This window comes from Tachypleus tridentatus, chromosome 10 (assembly GCF_004210375.1).
Source record: "Tachypleus tridentatus isolate NWPU-2018 chromosome 10, ASM421037v1, whole genome shotgun sequence".
Lineage (NCBI taxonomy): Eukaryota > Metazoa > Arthropoda > Merostomata > Xiphosura > Limulidae > Tachypleus > Tachypleus tridentatus.
Genome location: NC_134834.1, coordinates 4,436,727 through 4,460,248, shown reverse-complemented (window position 1 = coordinate 4,460,248; position 23,522 = coordinate 4,436,727). Strand labels below are relative to the sequence as shown.

General features: G+C 37.0%; 1 protein-coding gene across 1 annotated transcript; it reads left to right on the top strand.

Moving 5' to 3' along the window:
- Window positions 1–3,010: 3,010 nt before the first annotated feature.
- LOC143228669 (locomotion-related protein Hikaru genki-like) lies at window positions 3,011–12,462 on the top strand. The gene is made up of 7 exons (XM_076459917.1): window positions 3,011–3,561; window positions 4,744–4,917; window positions 5,541–5,678; window positions 6,410–6,583; window positions 8,477–8,656; window positions 11,094–11,270; window positions 11,470–12,462. The coding sequence occupies exons 1-7, from the start codon at window positions 3,309–3,311 to the stop codon at window positions 11,667–11,669; spliced, it is 1,296 nt and encodes a 431-aa protein (XP_076316032.1). The 5' UTR covers window positions 3,011–3,308; the 3' UTR covers window positions 11,670–12,462.
- Window positions 12,463–23,522: the final 11,060 nt, after the last annotated feature.

Genomic DNA, 23,522 nt, shown 5'->3' with positions numbered 1-23,522 from the left:
GAAGTAGCTTCTAGTGATGTGGCAGTACTTGTGGTTTTATTTAGTAGTGTTAAGGTGAAGTAGCTTCTAGTGATGTGGCAGTTTAGTAGTGTTAAGGTGGAAGTAGCTTCTAGTGATGTGGCAGTACTTGTGGTTTTTATTTAGTAGTGTTAAGGTGAAGTAGCTTCTAGTGATGTGGCAGTACTTGTGGTTTTTATTTAGTAGTGTTAAGGTGAAGTAGCTTCTAGTGATGTGGCAGTACTTGTGGTTTTTATTTAGTAGTGTTAAGGTGGAAGTAGCTTCTAGTGATGTGGCAGTACTTGTGGTTTTATTTCGTAGTGTTAAGGTGAAGTAGCTTCTAGCGATGTGGCAGTACTTGTGGTGTTTCATTTAGTAGTGTTAAGGTGAAGTAGCTACTAGTGATGTGGCAGTACTTGTGGTTTTTATTTTAGTAGTGTTAAGGTGAAGTAGTAGCTTCTAGTGATGTGGCAGTACTTGTGGTTTTAGTAGTGAAGTGAAGTAGCTTCTAGTACTTGTGGTTTTATTTAGTAGTGTTAAGGTGAAGTAGCTTCTAGTGATGTGGCAGTACTTGTGGTTTTATTTAGTAGTGTTAAGGTGGAAGTAGCTTCTAGTGATGTGGCAGTACTTGTGGTTTTATTTAGTAGTGTTAAGGTGAAGTAGCTTCTAGTGATGTGGCAGTACTTGTGGTTTTTTTTAGTAGTGTTAAGGTGAAGTAGCTTCTAGTGATGTGGCAGTACTTGTGGTTTTATTTAGTAGTGTTAAGGTGAAGTAGCTTCTAGTGATGTGGCAGTACTTGTGGTTTTATTTAGTAGTGTTAAGGTGAAGTAGCTTCTAGTGATGTGGCAGTACTTGTGGTTTTATTTAGTAGTGTTAAGGTGAAGTAGCTTCTAGTGATGTGGCAGTACTTGTGGTTTTATTTAGTAGTGTTAAGGTGGAAGTAGCTTCTAGTGATGTGGCAGTACTTGTGGTTTTAATTTAGTAGTGTTAAGGTGAAGTAGCTTCTAGTGATGTGGCAGTACTTGTGGTTTTATTTAGTAGTGTTAAGGTGAAGTAGCTTCTAGTGATGTGGCAGTACTTGTGGTTTTATTTAGTAGTGTTAAGGTGAAGTAGCTTCTAGTGATGTGGCACTTGTGGTTTTATTTAGTAGTGTTAAGGTGAAGTAGCTTCTAGTGATGTGGCAGTACTTGTGGTTTTAGTTTAGTAGTGTTAAGGTGAAGTAGCTTCTAGTGATGTGGCAGTACTTGTGGTTTTTATTTAGTAGTGTTAAGGTGAAGTAGCTTCTAGTGATGTGGCAGTACTTGTGGTTTTATTTAGTAGTGTTAAGGTGAAGTAGCTTCTAGTGATGTGGCAGTACTTGTGGTTTTTATTTAGTAGTGTTAAGGTGAAGTAGCTTCTAGTGATGTGACAGTACTTGTGGTTTTTATTTAGTAGTGTTAAGGTGAAGTAGCTTCTAGTGATGTGGCAGTACTTGTGGTTTTTATTTAGTAGTGTTAAGGTGAAGTAGCTTCTAGTGATGTGGCAGTACTTGTGGTTTTATTTAGTAGTGTTAGTGTTAAGGTGTGGCAGTAGCTTCTAGTGATGTTCTAGTGATGTGGCAGTACTTGTGGTTTTATTTAGTAGTGTTAAGGTGAAGTAGCTTCTAGTGATGTGGCAGTACTTGTGGTGTTTATTTAGTAGTGTTAAGGTGAAGTAGCTTCTAGTGATGTGGCAGTACTTGTGGTTTTTATTTAGTAGTGTTAAGGTAAGTAGCTACTAGTGATGTGGCAGTACTTGTGGTTTTTTTTTAGTAGTGTTAAGGTGAAGTAGCTTCTAGTGATGTGGCAGTACTTGTGGTTTTTATTTAGTAGTGTTAAGGTGAAGTAGCTTCTAGTGATGTGGCAGTACTTGTGGTTTTATTTCGTAGTGTTAAGGTGGAAGTAGCTTCTAGTGATGTGGCAGTACTTGTGGTTTTATTTAGTAGTGTTAAGGTGAAGTAGCTTCTAGTGATGTGGCAGTACTTGTGGTTTTTAATTTAGTAGTGTTAAGGTGAAGTAGCTTCTAGTGATGTGGCAGTACTTGTGGTTTTATTTAGTAGTGTTAAGGTGAAGTAGCTTCTAGTGATGTGGCAGTACTTGTGGTTTTTTAGTAGTGTTAAGTAGCTTCTAGTGATGTGGCAGTACTTGTGGTTTTATTTAGTAGTGTTAAGGTGGAAGTAGCTTCTAGTGATGTGGCAGTACTTGTGGTTTTATTTAGTAGTGTTAAGGTGAAGTAGCTTCTAGTGATGTGGCAGTACTTGTGGTTTTTATTTAGTAGTGTTAAGGTGAAGTAGCTTCTAGTGATGTGGCAGTACTTGTGGTTTTATTTAGTAGTGTTAAGGTGGAGTAGCTTCTAGTGATGTGGCTACTTGTGATGTAGCTTCTAGTGATGCAGTACTTGTGGTTTTATTTAGTAGTGTTAAGGTGGAAGTAGCTTCTAGTGATGTGGCAGTACTTGTGGTTTTATTTAGTAGTGTTAAGGTGAAGTAGCTTCTAGTGATGTGACAGTACTTGTGGTTTTATTTAGTAGTGTTAAGGTGAAGTAGCTTCTAGTGATGTGGCAGTACTTGTGGTTTTTATTTAGTAGTGTTAAGGTGAAGTAGTTTCTAGTGATGTAGCAGTATTTGTGGTTTTAATTTCGTAGTGTTAAGGTGAAGTAGCTTCTAGTGATGTGGCAGTACTTGTGGTTTTTATTTAGTAGTGTTAAGGTGAAGTAGCTTCTAGCGATGTGGGAGTACTTGTAGTTTTTATTTAGTAGTGTTAAGGTGAAGTAGCTTCTAGCGATGTGGCAGTACTTGTAGTTTTTATTTAGTAGTGTTAAGGTGAAGTACCGTCTTGTGATGTGGCAGTACTTGTGGTTTTTATTTAGTAGTGTTAAGTTGAAGTAGTTTCTAGTGATGTGGCAGTACTTGTGGTTTTTATTTAATAGTGTTAAGGTGAAGTAGCTTCTAGTTATGTGACAGTACTTGTGGTTTTTATTTATTGATATGAATTAGTGAAATTTGTTTTATTTCTCAGATAGCTACTTGAGAACTTTCTTCCATTTCTGATTTAGCAGTGATAAGCGAGAGAAAAGAGCCAACACCATAGTCCGCCAACGCTAGGGTTACCCGTTATATTAACAAATTTTTGAATTGACTGTTATATTATAGCGATCTAATGTGGGAAAAGCGAGCACGATCTTTGTCGGAGGAATGTGTTACGTAATCAGTGTTCAATTGGTTTGTTGTTCTGTAACGTTATCTGTGCTTTTTCATCACTAATATTCCATTTTCAGGCGATGAAGATCAAACAATGACGTTCAGTGAGAAAGATAACCAAACTTGTGTCTTTCGTAATGTCGAACCTCATCTTGTGGCGTTTTTAGGAGACAAAAAAATTACAAGCGAAGTTTCAGAGTTCGAACCCGGAAGTGAACTTGTTTTTCGATGTCGTGACATTGGCAAATTTAGTCTCGTTGGCAGTGTGCGACGGAAATGTCGCCGCGGGGAATGGACAGGAATAAAACCTTCGTGTTTCGGATTGTCACAAGAGAACGATTATGCTTGTGAGTTTAACATGTTTCTCAGTCTTGCTTGTTTTTAATAAGATTATATAATGTATAACACTTTTAATTTTATTGTTTTTAAAGAGTTGGATAAAAGATAATATTATAGTAAAAAATAGGTTAGTAAAAAAAACCATCTGTATAATGTAGTTCTAGTGATATTTTTGTCTTAATTCTTTCTCTGATACGTCCGTATGTGTTTATCGTACTGTTTCAGTGATTTAATTGTGTTTATATTGTTTCTGTTACACATAGCAATTTATTTAACCTGTTGAATGCTAAGTATTTGAGCTGCTACAATACATCTCTAATGCTTCTTCATTTTGTAACGTTTTTCGTGACGCCATTGTGGATCGAAAGTGAAACAATTTGTAAGTAGGTCAAATGCATGTATGGTGCTGACATCTAGCTTTTAAGTTAGATATTATTGAGAACGATTTAACTCGTTCGTGGCATTGTGTTACCGATCGGCTTGTACGAGTTATCTCGTCTGCGGCAGTGAACAGATTAATGTATTGTATCACTGATTCAATTCTGTGTATATATAATAGTTTATTATTGTTTAAATATTTCCCCAGTTGTATTATTCTTACGTGGTTACATTTTTCTTCCAGATTTTTTCCACGATGTTTTCTGTTTGTGAAGAAATGCTTTGACGATAATCCAATTTAGTTTCTTTAGTTGGGCACGTAACCTGAGATAGGTTGTTTTCAGAATATATTGGTTATTGGTATTTTATTGATATATTCTGAAAGCTGAAACGGTCTTCCCGTACAACGTACGTACACTAGAAGAACTTGTGGCTTTAGCTGATAGGCCTAAACTCCATTTAATGAAAGTTAGTTCACACTAAACCTTCGGTAGTAGTTGACATTCATGAACTGTTTCACGTTCGTTCTTGTATGAAGTGCACGTGGGTTACTTTACTCAAATTGCAGAACGCGTAGTTGTTTGATATTATCTACCCCTACCCCTCGTGCTTAAGAGTGTTTATAAAGTTTTTTTATACACACCTGTGTTGAAGGATACGTAGAGAAATTAGATGTATACTGTTGTTGAAGGGTGTGTATTTCTGGTTCAAATTGCTATAGAAGTCTATAAACGTGTTTGTATTATTTTGTAACTATTTCCAGAGAAGATAACTTCGTTTATAAGAAAATAAGTGTATTTCATCTTCCACAGTGGAGAAGTCCCCGACCATATTGTTCCGTCACCAGCTGGGACCGATAGCTCAGAGTAACGATGGGAAACTAGTGGTGTATCCTGGAACCATCCTGCATCTGGAATGTTTGTGGATTCGGAAGTATGGAACTCCAAAATGGGAAGTTAGCCACTCCTACAGAAAATATCCTGAAGGTTGGGAATTGTAGTTTAAGTTTGTTTCCTACAGTAAATAATTAAATACAATCAATATTCTGCAACATGGGAACAAACACCTTTACACAGGTATCTTTGGTAAAATATACAAGTGTTTTTATGGTTTAATCAACTTTGTTATTAGTTAAATCTGTTTAATGGTGTACACACGTGTTTTTATTTAAGTGTTTTAATGGTGTACACGTGTGTTATTATTTAAATGTTTTGATGGTTTACACGTTTGTGTTATTATTTAAATGTTTTGATGGTTTGCATGTCTGTGTGTTATTATTTTAAATGTTTTGATGGTTTGCACGTCTGTGTGTTATTATTTAAATGTTTTGATGGTTTGCACGTCTGTGTGTTATTATTTAAATGTTTTGATGATTTACACGTGTGTGTTATTATTTAAATGTTTTGATGGTTTGCACGTCTGTGTGTTATTATTTAAATGTTTTGATGGTTTGCACGTCTGTGTGTTATTATTTAAATGTTTTAATGGTGTACACGTGTGTTATTATTTAAATGTTTTGATGGTTTGCACGTGTGTGTTATTATTTAAATGTTTTGATGGTTAACACTTTGTGTATGTTTGTTACAGTTAAAATTATTTGGCCTTTCAGGCTGGACTAACGAACCAGGTCGTGACCCACAGCTGGAGTACCGACTATCCATTTATCACGCTCAGAAAGATGACTCTGGTCAGTTTACATGTATCACTCCCATGGGTCACAGACATTATGTGAATATCATAGTTTCAGGTAAGATATTTGTTTATTATGTACTGACAGCAAGTTAACTAAATGTAAACTGTATCTGACAGTTAGTACTGACAGCAAGTTAACTAAATGTAAACTGTATCTGACAGTTAGTACTGACAGCAAGTTAACTAAATGTAAACTGTATCTGACAATTAGTACTTACAGCAAGTGAACTAAATGTAAACTGTATCTGACAGTTAGTACTGACAGCAAGTGAACTAAATGTAAACTGTGTCTGACAGTTAGTACTGACAGCAAGTGAACTAAATGTAAACTGTATCTGACAGTTAGTACTGACAGCAAGTTAACTAAATGTAAACTGTATCTGACAGTTAGTACTGACAGCAAGTGAACTAAATGTAATCTGTATCTGACAGTTAGTATTGACAGCAAGTGAACTAAATGAAAACTGTATCTGACAGTACTGACAGCAAGTTAACTAAATGTAAACTGTACCTGACAGTTAGTACTGACAGCAAGTTAACTAAATGTAAACTGTACCTGACAGTTAGTACTGACAGCAAGTTAACTAAATGTAAACTGTACCTGACAGTTAGTACTGACAGCAAGTGAACTAAACCTAAAAATTAGATATAGATGTTACAATATGTCGTGAGATATCCTTTGCAACATCTCTAATTTATAAGATATTTTCACTCTGTGGATTGTCATGATATTTATAAGTTATATTAAACAGTTGTATTGTTGTAATTATATCTGTTTCCTTGCAGCTGTTCACTGTCCACCAATTAATGAGACTCCAGGGTTACATATTAATAACCACAGTAACAAAATGGACACAAAAGTGGTGTTCTCGTGTCGAGATGGTCAGACTTTGGTTGGTAGTGAGCAAGCTCTATGTCTTCCATCTGGCCACTGGTCCACAGATATTCCCTATTGTAAAGGTAGGTGCTATTTTTTTTTCATTACAGGCCACCTTGAATGAAATCACTTTGGAGCACCTTCTCAGATGTCTTTTGCTGTTACAGCAGTAACTTTTTGGACTTACAGTGCTAAAATCAGAAGTTCGATTCCCCTCAGTGAACACAGCAGATAACTTGTTGTGGCTTTACTATAAGAAAATCACAAACACACATGCACACTTTCCAGTGCAATGTCCAGTTCTAGGTCATTCTTCAAGAAATATAACCTTGTAACCTCATTTTAAACATGCTCAATCAGAGTGAGATCTGAAGTTGGAAGGTGCTTGAAGACAGTAGCGTATTCTGTGAACCAATGTTTGTCAAGGCAATAAATATTCACTTTTTTACAACCTCATGTCCATTTGAATGAAAAGCCAGAAAGTGAAAATGATATAATTAGCATTAAGGTTAATATATTTTCTAAGTCATTTTTTGCTTATTAATTTAAAGGCCTTAAGCCTAACAACGAGTGTTTCCCATCACTATTACATCAAATCTTCCAGTTTATGTAATCACAAGAAGGGTTTAGTGCTTTTACATGTGACACCAGTGCAGGACATGTAAAATTAAACTCAAACCACATTTAAACTCGTTTATTACATCATTATAGATCAACATTTCTTAATATTTATTTTGAATACAACAAATTTCCATCCATTTGTTGTACATAGTTATGTATCTTTAAATCTTGGTCCTTCCAGAAAATCCTGATGTTACATAAATACACAACACATAACAGTTTAATATCTTTATTGTACTCAGCCACACATCACAGAATCCTGATGTTACATCATAACACAATACATAACAGTTTAATATTGTTCATTGTATTCAGTCACACCACAGAATCCTGATCTTACATCATAACACAACACATAACAGTTTAATATTGTTCATTGTATTCAGTCACACCAAAGAATCATGATCTTACATTATAACACAATACATAACAGTTTAATATTGTTCATTGTATTCAGTCACACCACAGAATCCTGATCTTACATTATAACACAACACATGACAGTTTAATGTTGTTCACTGTATTCAGTTGCACATCACAGAAACCTGATGTTACATCATAACACAATGCATAACAGTTTAATGTTGTTCACTGTATTTAGTTGCACATCACAGAATCCTGATCCTACATCATAACACAACACATAACAGTTTAATGTTGTTCACTGTATTTAGTTGCAATCACAGAATCCTGATCCTACATCATAACACAACACATAACAGTTTAATGTTGTTCACTGTATTTAGTTGCAGATCACAGAATCCTGATCCTACATCATAACACAACACATAACAGTTTAATGTTGTTCACTGTATTTAGTTGCAGATCACAGAATCCTGATCCTACATCATAACACAACACATAACAGTTTAATGTTGTTCACTGTATTTAGTTGCAGATCACAGAATCCTGTTCTTACATCATATGATATCACATAACACACTAATGTACTTTATTTCAAAACTGCATTTTAATGAGAATACAATACAGTTTTGCTCATTTATTGTCCAGAGACATAGATCATCAAATTCTTACACTAACCAACTTAATACTTTAGGTAACTATTTGGCTTCAAGAAATCTACATTCTGCTCAATGGTTTGGTCAATGTTTAGTTTTAAATCCTCATTATTGTATAAATGTTCATTTACAGCACATGAGTTTTATGTTTATATAAGGTGAGGAGGATTTCAAAACATTTTTTTGATTAACACTTATTTTGCTCATATAAACATAAAACTCATTTGCTATAAATGTTTTCCTGTTGAGTTTACTTTCACATTTTTGTTGGAATGAAAGATTTAACCCGATACTTTTTCTTGCAATACCAACCAATTCTTTTTCACAATTTCTTAGCCCTTGAGTGCCCAGAAATAACCAATGATACTGGTAGCATTCTAGTTGTTCATGCTGCTAGTCTTGAGGTCATGGCCAAGGCTACTTTCTCATGTCCAGTAGGATATGGGTTGAAAGGAAAAGCTGAAGTGACCTGCCTGGATAATGGCCTGTGGTCAGCACCTGTACCACAATGTGAAGGTAATGTCTAACTCTCTTCCAGAAACATGTGTCTGAAGAACAGTAAAATTTAAGTGCTTTCTGACAAAACAAAACTGATCAGATTTCTTTATAAATAAGTTTATTAATGAGGGATGTTTACATTTTTAAATATCTAAAGTTTTATCAATATCTTACAAGAATGTTTATTAACCAAGGGTCACTGTGTAAAGGTGACAACAATTGATTCTAACAAAGATACTTCTGCACAAGAACTATAAACCTAACATTAAAGAAAGTGTATTATTACAAACACACTTGTAGAGAAACACGTTAAACCTAACATTGAGTTGAAAACATTAATGAAAGTGGATTATTACAAACATTTTTGTAGAGAAACATGTTGAACCTAACATCGAGCTGAAAACATCAAAGAAAGTGGATTATTACAAACACACTTGTAGAGAAACATGTTAAACCTAACATTGAATTGAAAACATTAAAGAAAGTGTATTATTACAAACACACTTGTAGAGAAACATGTTAAACCTAACATTGAATTGAAAACATTAAAGAAAGTGGATTATTACAAACACACTTGTAGAGAAACGTGTTAAACCTAACATTGAGTTGAAAACATTAAAGAAAGTGTATTATTACAAACACACTTGTAGAGAAACATGTTAAACCTAACATTGAGTTGAAAACATTAAAGAAAGTGTATTATTACAAACACACTTGTAGAGAAACATGTTAAACCTAACATTGAGTTGAAAACATTAAAGAAAGTGTATTATTACAAACACTTGTAGAGAAACATGTTAAACCTAACATTGAGTTCAAAACATTAAAGAAAGTGGATTATTACAAACACACTCGTAGAGAAACGTGTTAAACCTAACATTGAGTTGAAAACATTAAAGAAAGTGTATTATTACAAACACACTTGTAGAGAAACATGTTAAACCTAACATTGAGTTGAAAACATTAAAGAAATTGGATTATTACAAACACACTTGTAGAGAAACATGTTAAACCTAACATTGAGTTGAAAACATTAAAGAAAGTGGATTATTACAAACACACTTGTAGAGAAACATGTTAAACCTAACATTGAGTTGAAAACATTAAAGAAAGTGGATTATTACAAACACACTTGTAGAGAAACATGTTAAACCTAACATTGAGTTGAAAACATTAAAGAAAGTGTATTATTACAAACACACTTGTAGAGAAACATGTTAAACCTAACATTGAATTGAAAACATTAAAGAAAGTGGATTATTACAAACACTTGTAGAGAAACATGTTAAACCTAACATTGAGTTGAAAACATTAAAGAAAGTGGATTATTACAAACACTTGTAGAGAAACATGTTAAACCTAACATTGAGTTGAAAACATTAAAGAAAGTGGATTATTACAAACACACTTGTAGAGAAACATGTTAAACCTAACATTGAATTGAAAACATTAAAGAAAGTGTATTATTACAAACACACTTGTAGAGAAACATGTTAAACCTAACATTGAATTGAAAACATTAAAGAAAGTGGATTATTACAAACACACTTGTAGAGAAACATGTTAAACCTAACATTGAGTTGAAAACATTAAAGAAAGTGGATTATTACAAACACTTGTAGAGAAACATGTTAAACCTAACATTGAGTTGAAAACATTAAAGAAAGTGGATTATTACAAACACACTTGTAGAGAAACATGTTAAACCTAACATTGAATTGAAAACATTAAAGAAAGTGTATTATTACAAACACACTTGTAGAGAAACATGTTAAACCTAACATTGATTTGAAAACATTAAAGAAAGTGGATTATTACAAACACACTTGTAGAGAAACGTGTTAAACCTAACATTGAGTTGAAAACATTAAAGAAAGTGGATTATTACAAACACACTTGTAGAGAAACATGTTAAACCTAACATCGAGTTGAAAACATTAAAGAAAGTGTATTATTACAAACACACTTGTAGAGAAACATGTTAAACCTAACATTGAATTGAAAACATTAAAGAAAGTGGATTATTACAAACACACTTGTAGAGAAACGTGTTAAACCTAACATTGAGTTGAAAACATTAAAGAAAGTGTATTATTACAAACACACTTGTAGAGAAACATGTTAAACCTAACATTGAGTTGAAAACATTAAAGAAAGTGTATTATTACAAACACACTTGTAGAGAAACATGTTAAACCTAACATTGAGTTGAAAACATTAAAGAAAGTGTATTATTACAAACACACTTGTAGAGAAACATGTTAAACCTAACATTGAGTTGAAAACATTAAAGAAAGTGGATTATTACAAACACACTTGTGGAGAAACATGTTAAACCTAACATTGAGTTGAAAACATTAAAGAAAGTGGATTATTACAAACACACTTGTAGAGAATCATGTTAAACCTAACATGAATAGAAAATCTTAAATGAAATATTTCCTTACCATGTCAGAGGTTATCTGTTCTCCACCACCACCCCCTCAGAACGGTTTCCTACAGACAAGCAGCCAGAAGCAGTATAAGGGTGGAGATGTCGTTCAGTTTGCCTGCCACTCTGGTAACATGATGGATGGTCCAGGGATTGTTGTTTGTCAGGAGAATGGACGCTGGTCTGGACCTCCTCCAAAGTGTAAGTAAACCAGTCTCATTAAGTTAAGGTTTAGGTGAACACTATTTGTTATTGTTGTGTGTCACATATTCACTATAAGACTGTGTTACACGAACAGTATCAGTTAGATTATGAACATAACATGATCTGGATATATACTGTAAGATTCAATTAGTGTACCTAAACTGATTTATGGTTCATGATTAACTATGTTTTGTAGGTGTACCCGCCTGTACTTACCCGGGAACGACAGAAGGAGGAATAATATCCAAAGTCAAGTTTTTCTACCAAACCAACGAAAATGTAACGTTTCATTGTGCAGAGGAATTCGAACTTAGGGGGGAACGTACCCTCTTCTGTCAGGAGGACGGACGCTGGTCCAGTACAATCCCCACGTGCCATCCTATCAGAAGGGGCTAGGAAAGCAAAGAATAGAGAGCACATGTGCTGAGGTCTCTATGCAAATTTGGACAAGCTGAAAATTTCTTGAGATGTCTATAAGCAATATAAAACAACATGTGATGTGTTTGTTGGAATTTGACAAAATATGATGTCGAGGTGTCTTACCAAACATATCAAACAGATGTTAGACAGTTTCACGTGACATTTTAGAGATCAGTAAAATCTCTCATGGTGGTGCTTTTCAACTGACTTCTTTGCATTAGTTTCTGTATTTTGTGTTAGGTTTTCAACTGTAGATAATCTAGTTTGTTTGTCACGTAGAGTGGCTTTGTGCGTGTAGTTTCTAGAGTATTTCAGGCAGACTTCCAAATTTTCTCTGTAGTCAATTTGTCTTAATTTTTAAATTGAAATTATCGTGTTAAACACTTGCTTATAGCAAGTAAATTGTCAATCCACAGAAAATGTAGAAGTGAGAAATGGTTTTATTTTTTTGTCTTAAGACTTAACATAGATCAGTGACTGTCTCCCTAAGTTAGATAACTAACTCAAATTGTCTTTTCACTAACTAACATTATCTCCTTGTCGTTCTGTTTGTTTCGTGTAACCATTGTTTCAGTCAACAGCTTGTGAAGACTCGCCCGCACGTGACCAGACAAAGCTAGTGTTTCTCCTGAGTAGGAGAACACATTACTTATAATTGTTGGTTTGATAGTATAGGTTTGTGGAAATCAAAAGAAAGGTCATATTTTTGTCTTCTATGAATGGAAAAACAGAGTCTTAGATGTAAATAAATTTGGTACGTGCATTACAAGGTTTATGTACCTTCCTTACTCACATTGCACCAAAAAAATGTAGTCCTGACACGAAATAAAAAAACACAAACAATGAACACAATCTCTTTCAAAAATGGACTTAGAAACTGAATGTTATCTGATACTTACTACAGATGGCTCATAAAGTACAGTTTAATGTTTAAATTATATAGTTACTACAGATGGTTCAAGAAATACAGTATAATATTTACATCATATAGTTACTACAGATGGCTCATGAAGTACAGTTTAATGTTTAAATTATATAGTTACTACAGGTGGTTCAAGAAATACAGTATAATATTTACATCATATAGTTACTACAGATGGCTCATGAAGTACAGTTTAATGTTTAAATTATATAGTTACTACAGATGGTTCATGAAGTACAGTATAATATTTACATCATATAGTTACTACAGATGGCTCATGAAGTACAGTTTAATGTTTAAATTATATTGTTACTACAGATGGTTCAAGAAATACAGTATAATATTTACATCATATAGTTACTACAGATGGTTCATGAAGTGCAGTTTAATATTAACATCATATAGTTACTACACATAGCTCATGAAGTACAGTTTAATGTTTGCATCATATAGTTACTACAGATGCCTCATGAAGTACAGTTTAATATTTACATCATATAGTTACTACGGATGATACAAGAAATACAGTTTAATGTTTACATCATATAGTTACTACAGATAGCTCATGAAGTACAGTTTAATGTTTACATCATATTGTTACTACAGATAGCTCATGAAGTACAGTTTAATATTTGCATTATATAGTTACTACAGATGGTTCAAGAAATACAGTTTAATGTTTACATCCTATAGTTACTACGGATGATACAAGAAATACAGTTTAATGTTTACATCATATAGTTACTACAGATGGTTCAAGAAATACAGTTTAATGTTTACATCCTATAGTTACTACGGATGATACAAGAAATACAGTTTAATGTTTACATCATATAGTTACTACAGATGATTCAAGAAATACAGTTTAATGTTTACATCATATAGTTACTACGGATGATACAAGAAATACAGTTTAATGTTTACATCATATAGTTACTACAGATGGTTCAAGAAATACAGTTTAATGTTTACATCCTATAGTTACTACGGATGATACAAGAAATACAGTTTAATGTTTACATCATATAGTTACTACAGATGGTTCAAGAAATACAGTTTAATGTTTACATCATATAGTTACTACGGATGATACAAGAAATACAGTTTAATATTTACATTATATAGTTACTACAGATGGTTCAAGAAATACAGTTTAATGTTTACATCCTATAGTTACTACGGATGATACAAGAAATACAGTTTAATGTTTACATCATATAGTTACTACAGATGGTTCAAGAAATACAGTTTAATGTTTACATCATATAGTTACTACGGATGATACAAGAAATACAGTTTAATGTTTACATCATATAGTTACTACAGATAGCTCATGAAGTACAGTTTAATATTTACATCCTATAGTTACTACGGATGGTTCAAGAAATACAGTTTAATGTTTACATCATATAGTTACTACAGATGGTTCATGAAGTACAGTTTAATGTTTACATCCTATAGTTACTACGGATGGTTCAAGAAATACAATTAAAATAGAAAATGGCAGAAAAATCAGTGTTGACATCCAGTCTACAAAGTTGTAAAGGACTACCTGTAGCAGAATGGTAATGATCATAACCCGCCAGGAAGACTAACAGGTAAGTATAAGAATCACCGTCAGTCACCTGAAGTTGGTCTTTCCAGTCCTGGTTCTGGGTTATGTGTCATTATGGCCAGTACTAAAAGGTAAAGTAGTAAAAGTGTTAAATGACATGCAGCAAAAGTGTAATAACAACTCGCCAGGATGATTAACGAGTAGTTCAAACGGATAGTTCAAACAGTAGCGTTAGTCACCTGAAGTTGGTCTTTCCAGTCCTGGTGTCGAGTTATTTAGTGTTCTGGCCATTGTCCAATGTGAAATTGAATGAGAGAGAATAAAACTGTAAAAAAGGGAACCGCAATTAAAAAGGTGTAATGAATAAATATTCAACACTTAAATGAGATTAAAAAGATTAATGGCCATTAAAAAACTAAAAACTTTATCAAGGTGGACAGTATCACCATCACCAATAACAGTGTCTAATGTCATGGACAAACCCTGGGACAGAACATGTTTAAAATAGTGCCATCGTTGTGAGTCGTAGGGTTTTATTTGAAAAAGCTTGTTGTCACGTTGCTCACTCCAAGTGGACTGCCAGCTGGCACGGAGCCGAGCCTTAAAAACAAGACCATAGTCCATGTATGGAATAGGCACAGTGGTGATAGTGCCGGAGCAGATAGATTTAGCTGCCATGTCTGCAAGCTCGTTCCCGCAAATACCAACATGACCTGGTATCCAGAAAAACTGGATATAAGTAGATGTTAATGAGAAATGGGCCAGTCGGTTTTGAATATCAGTGAAAACATGGCGTGATCCAACGTGTAGCAATTCCAGGGCCAGTATAGAACTGAGCGAGTCAGTATAAATAGTGCATTTGGAGTACTGCTCAGCTGCAATATGATCCAGGGCAAGAGATATGGCATACAGTTCAGCAGTGAACACAGAAGCTGTAGAGGGGATTCTGCATGCAACTACCGAACTGCAGCAAACCATAGCAGAGCCCACTGAATTACCTGATTTGGAACCATCTGTATAAATGTGAACGGAATGATTGTTCGAAAGATGTTCATTAAATAAAAGACGGTACTTCCAATCTGGAGTATCTGCCTTTTTCAGATAACTGAAAGAAAGGTAACATTTGGGGGCTGTAATAAGCAATGGTGGGATGGACTGACCTGTGGAATCTGCAATGTTATACAACGACAGACCCAATTCATCCAATTGCGCCTGGATGCGAAGGCCAAACGGAGCAATGACAAATCTTCTGTTCTGAAAAAGTCCGGCCACTGAGGAAGGAAAACACATCCCCAGGTGTGATGCTTTGTTAAGGAACGAAGTTTCGAAGTATATTGTAAAGATAGTTGCAAACAGCGAAGGTGCAGAGAAGGTTCATGAGATTCAACGTATAAGCTTTGAACTGGAGAGGTACGGAAAGCCCCAGTGCAGAGTCGAAGTCCTTGGTGATGAATGGAGCCCAGCATCTTTAAGGCCGAGGGTCTGGCAGAGCCGTAGACCATTCATCCACAGTCGAATTTTGATCGAATAAGAGCATGATATACCTTTAACATTGAACATCGATCTGCTCCCCAACTGGTAGAAGAGAGGACACGGAGGATCTTCGGTGCTCTTGTGCATTTGACCCGAAGCTGCTTTAAGTGTGGTATAAAGGTCAGCTTACGATCAAAGATAAGCCCCAAGAACTTGGTCTCCGGGACTACTGGCAGCGAAACTTCACCGATATGAAGTTCAGGATCAGGGTGAATACCTCGTTGATGGCAAAAGTACATGCATGCGGTTTTAGAAAGAGAGAAATTAAATCTGTTTGTCATAGTCCACTTCAGTACACGATTGAGGGCAGTTTGTAGTTGCTGCTCAATATATCTCATGTTCGACGACTGACATGAGATGTGAAAGTCGTCGACATACACCCCATTTGCAATAGTAAGAGGGAGTTGTTCAGTGATGGCATTTATCTTTATACTGAAAAGTGTGACATTCAAAACACAGCCTTGAGGGACTCCAAGTTCCTGTATAAAAGAACGGGAAAGTGTCGAACCCACACGAACTTGGAATCTCCTGTCCATTAAAAAATTTTTAATAAACATGGGTAAATGGCCACGTAACCCATATGTATGGAGGTCTCACAAAATGCCATACCTCCATGTTGTGTCATAAGCCTTCTCAATGTCAGAGAATATTGACACAAGATGTTGGCATTTGAGAAAGGCTTCTCTGATAGATTTTTCAAGACGAATTAGGTGGTCCGTGGTGGAGTGTTGTTGTCGGAACCCACACTGGGTGGGCGAGAGGAGGTTGTTTGATTCGAGGAACCAAACAAGACGAGCATTAACCATCCTTTCTAATGTCTTACAGAGACAGCTCGTCAAAGCACTTGGACGGTAGTTTGAAGTAATCTTGGGATCTTTCCTTGGCTTAGAGAAAGGTAAACTAATAGCCTGGCATCAGGAAAAACATTCTCCTGTCAGATCTAGTTAAAGACAATCAGAAGGACATCAAGAGAAGCAGGAGATAGATGGTGCAGCATGTCATAATGAACATCATCAGGTCCAACAGATGTACTGCCAGACCGATGAAGGGCCATTTTCAGTTCCACCAGTGTAAAGGGACAATTATAGTCAAAGAAACAGTCAGTTCGAAAGGAAAGAGGTGAACGCTCTGCCCGAGTCTTGATGGCCAAGAAAGTGGAGCAACAAGCAGAAGTGCTAGATACCCGGCAAAAGCTTTCACCTAGAGTATCAGCAATGCTCCGGACATCAGCCACCTCCTCACCATCAGAGAGTAAGATCGAGAGGGGGACAGAATTGTAGTGCCCATTAACCTTTCGAATCCTGTCCCATATGATCTTGGAACTGGTGGTAGAAGATATGCTAGTTGTGAACTTAATCCGAGATTCCTTCTGGCTTTGACGTCTTACCCACCTAGCATGTGCACTGGCCCGTTGGAAAGTGACACGGTTTGAAAGTGTGGGATATCTACGAAAAGTATCCCAGGCCCGTTTTTGAGTCTTCCGTGCTAAGTGGCAAGCAGGATTCCACCACGGACGAGGATATCGTGGAAAACGTGTCGAGGTTTTAGGAATACACTGAGCAGCTACTTATATAATACAGCCAGTTACCGCTGTCACACAGTCGTCTATTGATGGCTGATTCACGATAGCAGGATCAAGTTCTGCTAGAGCAGTGAAAGTGGACCAGTCTGCCTGATCCAGCTTCCACCAGGGCATGCGGGTAGGGTGGCATCGACCACGGCCAGTCTCTCTCAAAAGGATAGGAAAATGATCACTGCCTAGTGGATTACTTACTATCAACCCTCCATGAAAAATGGGAGAATAATGAAGGGTAGCAAACCGAGAGATCAATAGCGGTAAAGGACTGACTAGGTGTATGAAAATAAGTGGAAGAACCAGTATTGAAAAGAGAAAGATTGTGATCAGAGAGCATACGCTCTACAGATCGACCCCTCGCGTCAATAACAGCACTTCCCCTAGGGGATGATGTCCATTAAAATTCCCCAGGACTAAAAATGGAGACGGCAACTGTTCAACGAGAGCATCAAGGTCTGATTGATCATATGTCTCTCCAGGGGACAGGTAGAGAGAACAAACACTGATGGTATGGCCCAAGGAAACACGGATGGCTACGGCCTCCAAGGGTGTGTTGAGTGACAAAGACAGGGTGGGCATATGCTGATCAACCAATAGTGCCACCCCTCCATGTACTTGTCCATCACACAGCCTGTCATTTCTGTACAGAGAAAACTGCCGAATGTAGACTGTATCAGCAGGTTTGAGAAATGTTTCTTGTAAGGAAAGACAAACAGGATGGTAGGAAGCAATCAGTGTTTTGATATCATCCAGATTAGAACGTAAACCTCGACAGTTCCATTGTATCAAGGTGGCCATTTTTAATAACGGGTAGGTGAAGTGGCTGGAGAACCATTCTGTTTACGACCACGCCTTTTTTTCCTTACTGTTTTTAGTCGGAGGAGGTCTATGAACCTCCATGGATCCAACCCTGGCTCGATTGGGCAGGTCTTTGTTATTGGAAGGTGATTCCAGTGACTGAGGATGCGAACGAATGATTGCTTTGCCTCTTGGGGTGGGAGAAAAAGATGTATCAAAAGAAATGATTGTATTTGAAATTGAAGAACGTGGATCTTGAGGTTTGTTGGAACGTATGGGAGGAACAGAGATGGATGTGGAAGTCGATTCATCAACCTTTTTAACCACGGAGGTCAAAAGATTTTTCATTTGTTTTGAAAACGATTCTCTTGGAGGCACAAAGAGATCTGTCTGCACTCCCACTGTAGTTGTGGAATGAAGTGAAGCAGCATATGTCCGAGATGGAGTGGTGGGCAGCAATTTCCGAGCCTCAGGATAACTAATGTCATGTATCGTTTTCAAACGCTGCACCTCTTTTTCCTCCAACCATTTTGGGCAAGAATGAAAGTAAGAGGGGTGAGAACCATTGCAGTTGATGCAATGTGGGTCCATGTCACATTCATAGGCATCGTGGTCCTTGCCCCCACAACGAGCACATGTCAGGGAAGCACGACATGATGTCTTTGAGTGGCCGAATCTCTGACATTGGAAACATCGGAGAGGGTTTGGAATGTATGGCCGAACCCTGCAAATGAGATAACCTGTCTTGATGGTGGCAGGTGTACGTGATGAAGTAAATGTCAAAACGAGGGTATTTGTTGGCAGTGTAACTCCATCTTTGCGAGTGGAGATGCGCCTCACTGCAGAAACTCCTTGAGTGGAGAGACCAACGAGAATCTCTGACTCGGGGAAGTTCTTCAAATCCCTCTCAACAATAACTCCTCGTGATGAATTCAAAGTTGCATGAGGTGTAACCTCAATAGGTATATCTCCAATTGCCTTTGAATTCAAGAGTAGTTCACTGTGTTGGGATGTGGATGTTTCAACCAATATGTCACCAGATCGAAGTTTCTTTACTGACTTTAGAGAGCCAGCAAGTCCCTCTAGTCCCTTCTGAATAAAAAAGGGGAACAATTGCCCTAAAGGTTTTTCCGAAAGAGAATGTAATATAAGAAAATGAGGTACGTGTGTTACAGATGTTGAAGATTGCTGTTCAGAGTCTTCAAGATGTGGTCGCTTACCCATTGACTGTTTTTTCACAATTTTATTTAAAGTTTTTGAAGTAGGATCCATAGGAAAAAAGAAAAATTTCGGTACCCACTGACCCCACCCACCATGGAGCCCTACAAGGAGACGCACTGCAAAGTCATGCAAGGACAATGCAGCAACGCCAGGGTTTCGTGAGCACTATACCTAAACACCAGCATCAGGCACAATGTCCACAACACCCGTTGAGAACTTCCAACACTGGTACTTGGTTGGCCCAAGTGGACCAGCCGATTGACCCAAGGGGGGCCACCCAAAGGCCGCCCGTCTACAGGAATTCAAGGCCAAAGTGGTGTGTTAGGGTTGGACCCCTCAACCACCAGGATCCTCTCCTCTCCTTCACGGGTCGCCACGCACGGCAAACACGTGGGTGGATGTTTAGATCCCAGAAAAGGTAAACAGACAGAACAGAACCTTCCCTGGGAGGTCCCCTCACCACGTAAGGAGAAGAAAAGACATTTCAAGATATTCTGTAAATGTAATTCTACAAAAATGCATATTCTAACTGAGGTAAAAGTTATGACACTCCCACATTTATTCCCACTTAAAATGGCTCAACTCACACACAGGTGTATCACACCAGGTGCACATGATTAGAAGATCGTTACTCAGCATTTTGAATGAGGTTTGTCCTATTTAACCTCAGACATTTAGTTTGATGTGCTCCTGACTGTTGAAGTGAAAGTGAGCACCATGGTGAGAGCAAAAGAGCTGCCTGAGGCCTTCAGAAAGAAAATTGTAGCAGCTTATGAGTCTGGTAAGGGATTTAAAAAGATTTCAAAAGATTTTGAAATCATCCATTCCACTGTCCAGAAAATAGTCAACAAGTGTAGGGCTTTTAAAACAACTGCCAACATGCTCAGGTCTGGTCGTCCAAGCAAGTTCACCCAGAGAGCAGACCACAAGATACTAAAAAAGGTCTCCAAACACTAACATGTAATCACGGGATCTACAGCAGGCTTTGGTTACTGTTGATGTGAAAGTGCATGTCTCTACAATCAGAAAGAGACTGCACAAGTTTAACTTGTATGGGAGGTATGCAAGGAGGAAACCTTTGCTCTCCAAGAGAAACATCAAAGCCAGACTGAAGTTTGCCAGAGAGAATGTAGACAAAGACCACGACTTCTGGAATAATGTTCTTTGGACAGATGAGTCCAAAACTGAATTATTTGGACACCAGAACAGAGGACATGCTTGGCGTAAACCAAACGCAGGATTCCAGGAAAAGAACCTCATACCAAGTGTGAAGCATGGAGGCGGAAGTGTCATGGTTTGGGTCTGCTTTGCTACAGCAGGACCTGAACAGCTCACAATCATAGAATCCACCATGAATTCTACTGTGTATCAAAGGGTACTTGAGGATCATGTGAGACCATCCATATGAAAATTAAAGCTGAAGCGGAACTGGACCCTGCAACATGACAATGACCCAAAACATACCAATAAATCCACCAAGGACTGCTGAAAACTAAGAAATGAAGAGTCCTGGAATGGCCGAGTCAAAGCCCAGATCTTAATCCCATTGAGATGTTGTGGGGTGACTTGAAACGGGCTGTACATGCAATAAACCCCTCAAACATCTCACAGCTGAAAGAATTCTGCATTGAGGAGTGGGGCAAACTATCTTCAGACCGATGTCAGAGACTGGTAGATGGCCACAAAAAGCGTCTCACTGCAGTTATTTCAGCCAAAGAGGCTAAACTAGCTATTAGGGGGTAGGGTGTCCTAACTTTTTATTCAGTTAGAATATGCATTTTGTAGAATTACATTTACAGAAGATCTTGAAAAGTGTTTTCTTCAGTTTTAATTGTTTAGTTATACTCCTATAATCTCTCAGTATTGTTGAAATTGGGATTAAATATCTATATACCCAAAATTGTTACAAAAATACACAGGCTTTCATAGGGTGTCCTAACTTTTTCACATGACTGTATATTTGTAAACACGGCTGGTGTCGGGTGAGAAAATTTTTTATGTAGAGGAACGAACAACGTTTCGACCTTCTTTGTCATCGTTAGGTTCACAAAAAAAGGACATAACTGACCAATAGCTGACCACATATTTGAAGGGAGTTGTGTAACTGAGTCTAGGAATGTAGAGGGCGTGCATAGGTGTTTGATTATATTTATTAGTATAGGTATAATGGTGTTTCTTTGTGTTGGTTTATTTTGGGCTTGAGTTGTTGCATAAGTAAGGCTTCTTTAATTTTATGTTTGTTTCTTTATTTAGTATTTGAGTGTTTTCTATGGTTATGTTATGTTTATTTGATTTGCAGTGTTTGAAAACGTGTGAAAGTGACTTTTTATGTTCTTTGAATCTTTTGTTTTGTTTGTTTGTTTTTTTGAAATTTCGCACAAAGCTACTCGAGGGCTATCTGTGCTAGCCGTCCCTAATTTAGCAGTGTACGACTAGAGGGAAGGCAGCTAGTCATCACCACCCACCGCCAACTCTTGGGCTACTCTTTTACCAACGAAAAGTGGGATTGACCGTCACATTATACGCCCCCACGGCTGGGAGGACGAGCATGTTTTAGCGCGACGCGGGCTCGAACCCGCGACCCTCGGATTACGAGTCGCACGCCTTACGCGCTTGGCCATGCCGGGCCTCTTTGAATTTGGTTTCCATTTTTCTACTTGTTTCTCCAATATAGAAGTCGTGGCAGTTATCACATTGTATTTTATAAATAATGTTGGTTTGGTGTTTGTCAGTGTAGTTTTTACATAGTATAGATCTCAGTTTTGTGCCTGGTTTTTGAATAAATTTGGTATTAACTGGAATGTCATATTTTGTTACTAGTTTTTGCCAAATTTTGGTTATTTGTCTGCTGATGTCGGGAATATATGCCATGCAGCAGTATATGGTTTCGTGATTTTTTGATTCATGAGATATATTTACTTTTGTTGATTGATTTTGCTTTCTGTCTAGGTGTGTGCGTATAATGTTTTCTACAGTTTGTGGAGGAAACTTATTGATGTTGATGAAGTATTGTTTTATTTTGTCTAATTCATCGTTAATTTTATCTGGTGAGCATAGTTTTATGGCTGTGTTTATTTGGTTTCTTAGTATGTTGAGTTTTTGTTTTGTTTCATGTGCTGAGTCCCAAGGAATGTATAGTCCAGTATGGGTGATTTTTCGGTGGATTTCTGTTTTGAATTGTGTGTCGGTTTTTGTAATTTTGAGGTTAAGAAATGATATTTGATTGCTTTCTTCCTGTTCACATGTGAAGTTAATGTTGGGATGTATAGAGTTAATGTGATTGAAAAAATTAAGTATGTGTTCTGTCGATCTGAATCCCGCAACCGTGTCATCTACATATCTGTACCAGTATAGTGGTGGATGTAATGCTGTGTTAATTGCTTGTGATTTTCAACTTGTGTCATAAAAATATTGGCTAGAACTGGTGATACTGAGTTGCCCATGCTTAGGCCATTTGTTTGTATATAGTTGTGGTTGTTGAATTTGAAGTTTGTCTTTATCGTGGTGAATTCTATGAGGGTTGCTAATTGGTTACTGGGAATGTCTATAGTTGGGTTAGGGTCTCGGATATAGAGTTCTAAGGCTATCTTGTAGGCTTCAGTGGTTGGAACTTCTGTAAAGAGGGATATAACATCGAAACTGGCCATTAAGGCTTTATGATTAAGTTGATTTAGATTAGACTTGAAATTGAGTATTTTAAAAGATGAATTTTGCAGAAAAAAGAAAACTTCTCAGTCAAAAGAACTACTCATACTGATTAATTTTGCAGGTTTACATTTTTTATAAAAAAAATATGTGCTAATAAATGAAACATAGAACTTGGTGCAGAAAGAGCCCTTTCCGAGCGGCAATCCGAACGTTTTAGTTTTTACGTTTGCCGCTAGGAAAAGTACTGTGACGTAATAGTTACTAAAAAAACCGCTAACGCCAGCGCGTTGAATGTAAATAAACATGACCAATGCATACGGAGAAACAGAGGCGGAGTCTGTTTTGACATTGTGTTCTGAACAGTGTCGAGTGAAGCCAAATCAATTCAAACCTAGAACAATTACTTTTGACACAGATCCAACAAGTTCTATTGATGAGAACAGTTCCACGAGCGAGAGTAGCGGAACTGTGAGTGATACTGATAGCGCCCAGGCCGGTTACGAGTCGGTCATATCTCCAGTGGAAGAATGGTAAGCCTAAGTCATGACAACAAATATGGCCTGTATTATTTCACGT

Bases quoted from the DNA above. Each gene is read 5' to 3' on its own strand.
- LOC143228669 (XM_076459917.1), top strand. From the start codon at position 3,309: ATGACGTTCAGTGAGAAAGATAACCAAACTTGTGTCTTTCGTAATGTC. The intron at 6,584-8,476 runs GTAGGTGCTATT...ACAATTTCTTAG, and splicing joins AGATATTCCCTATTGTAAAG to CCCTTGAGTGCCCAGAAATA. The intron at 11,271-11,469 runs GTAAGTAAACCA...TATGTTTTGTAG, and splicing joins GTCTGGACCTCCTCCAAAGT to GTGTACCCGCCTGTACTTAC.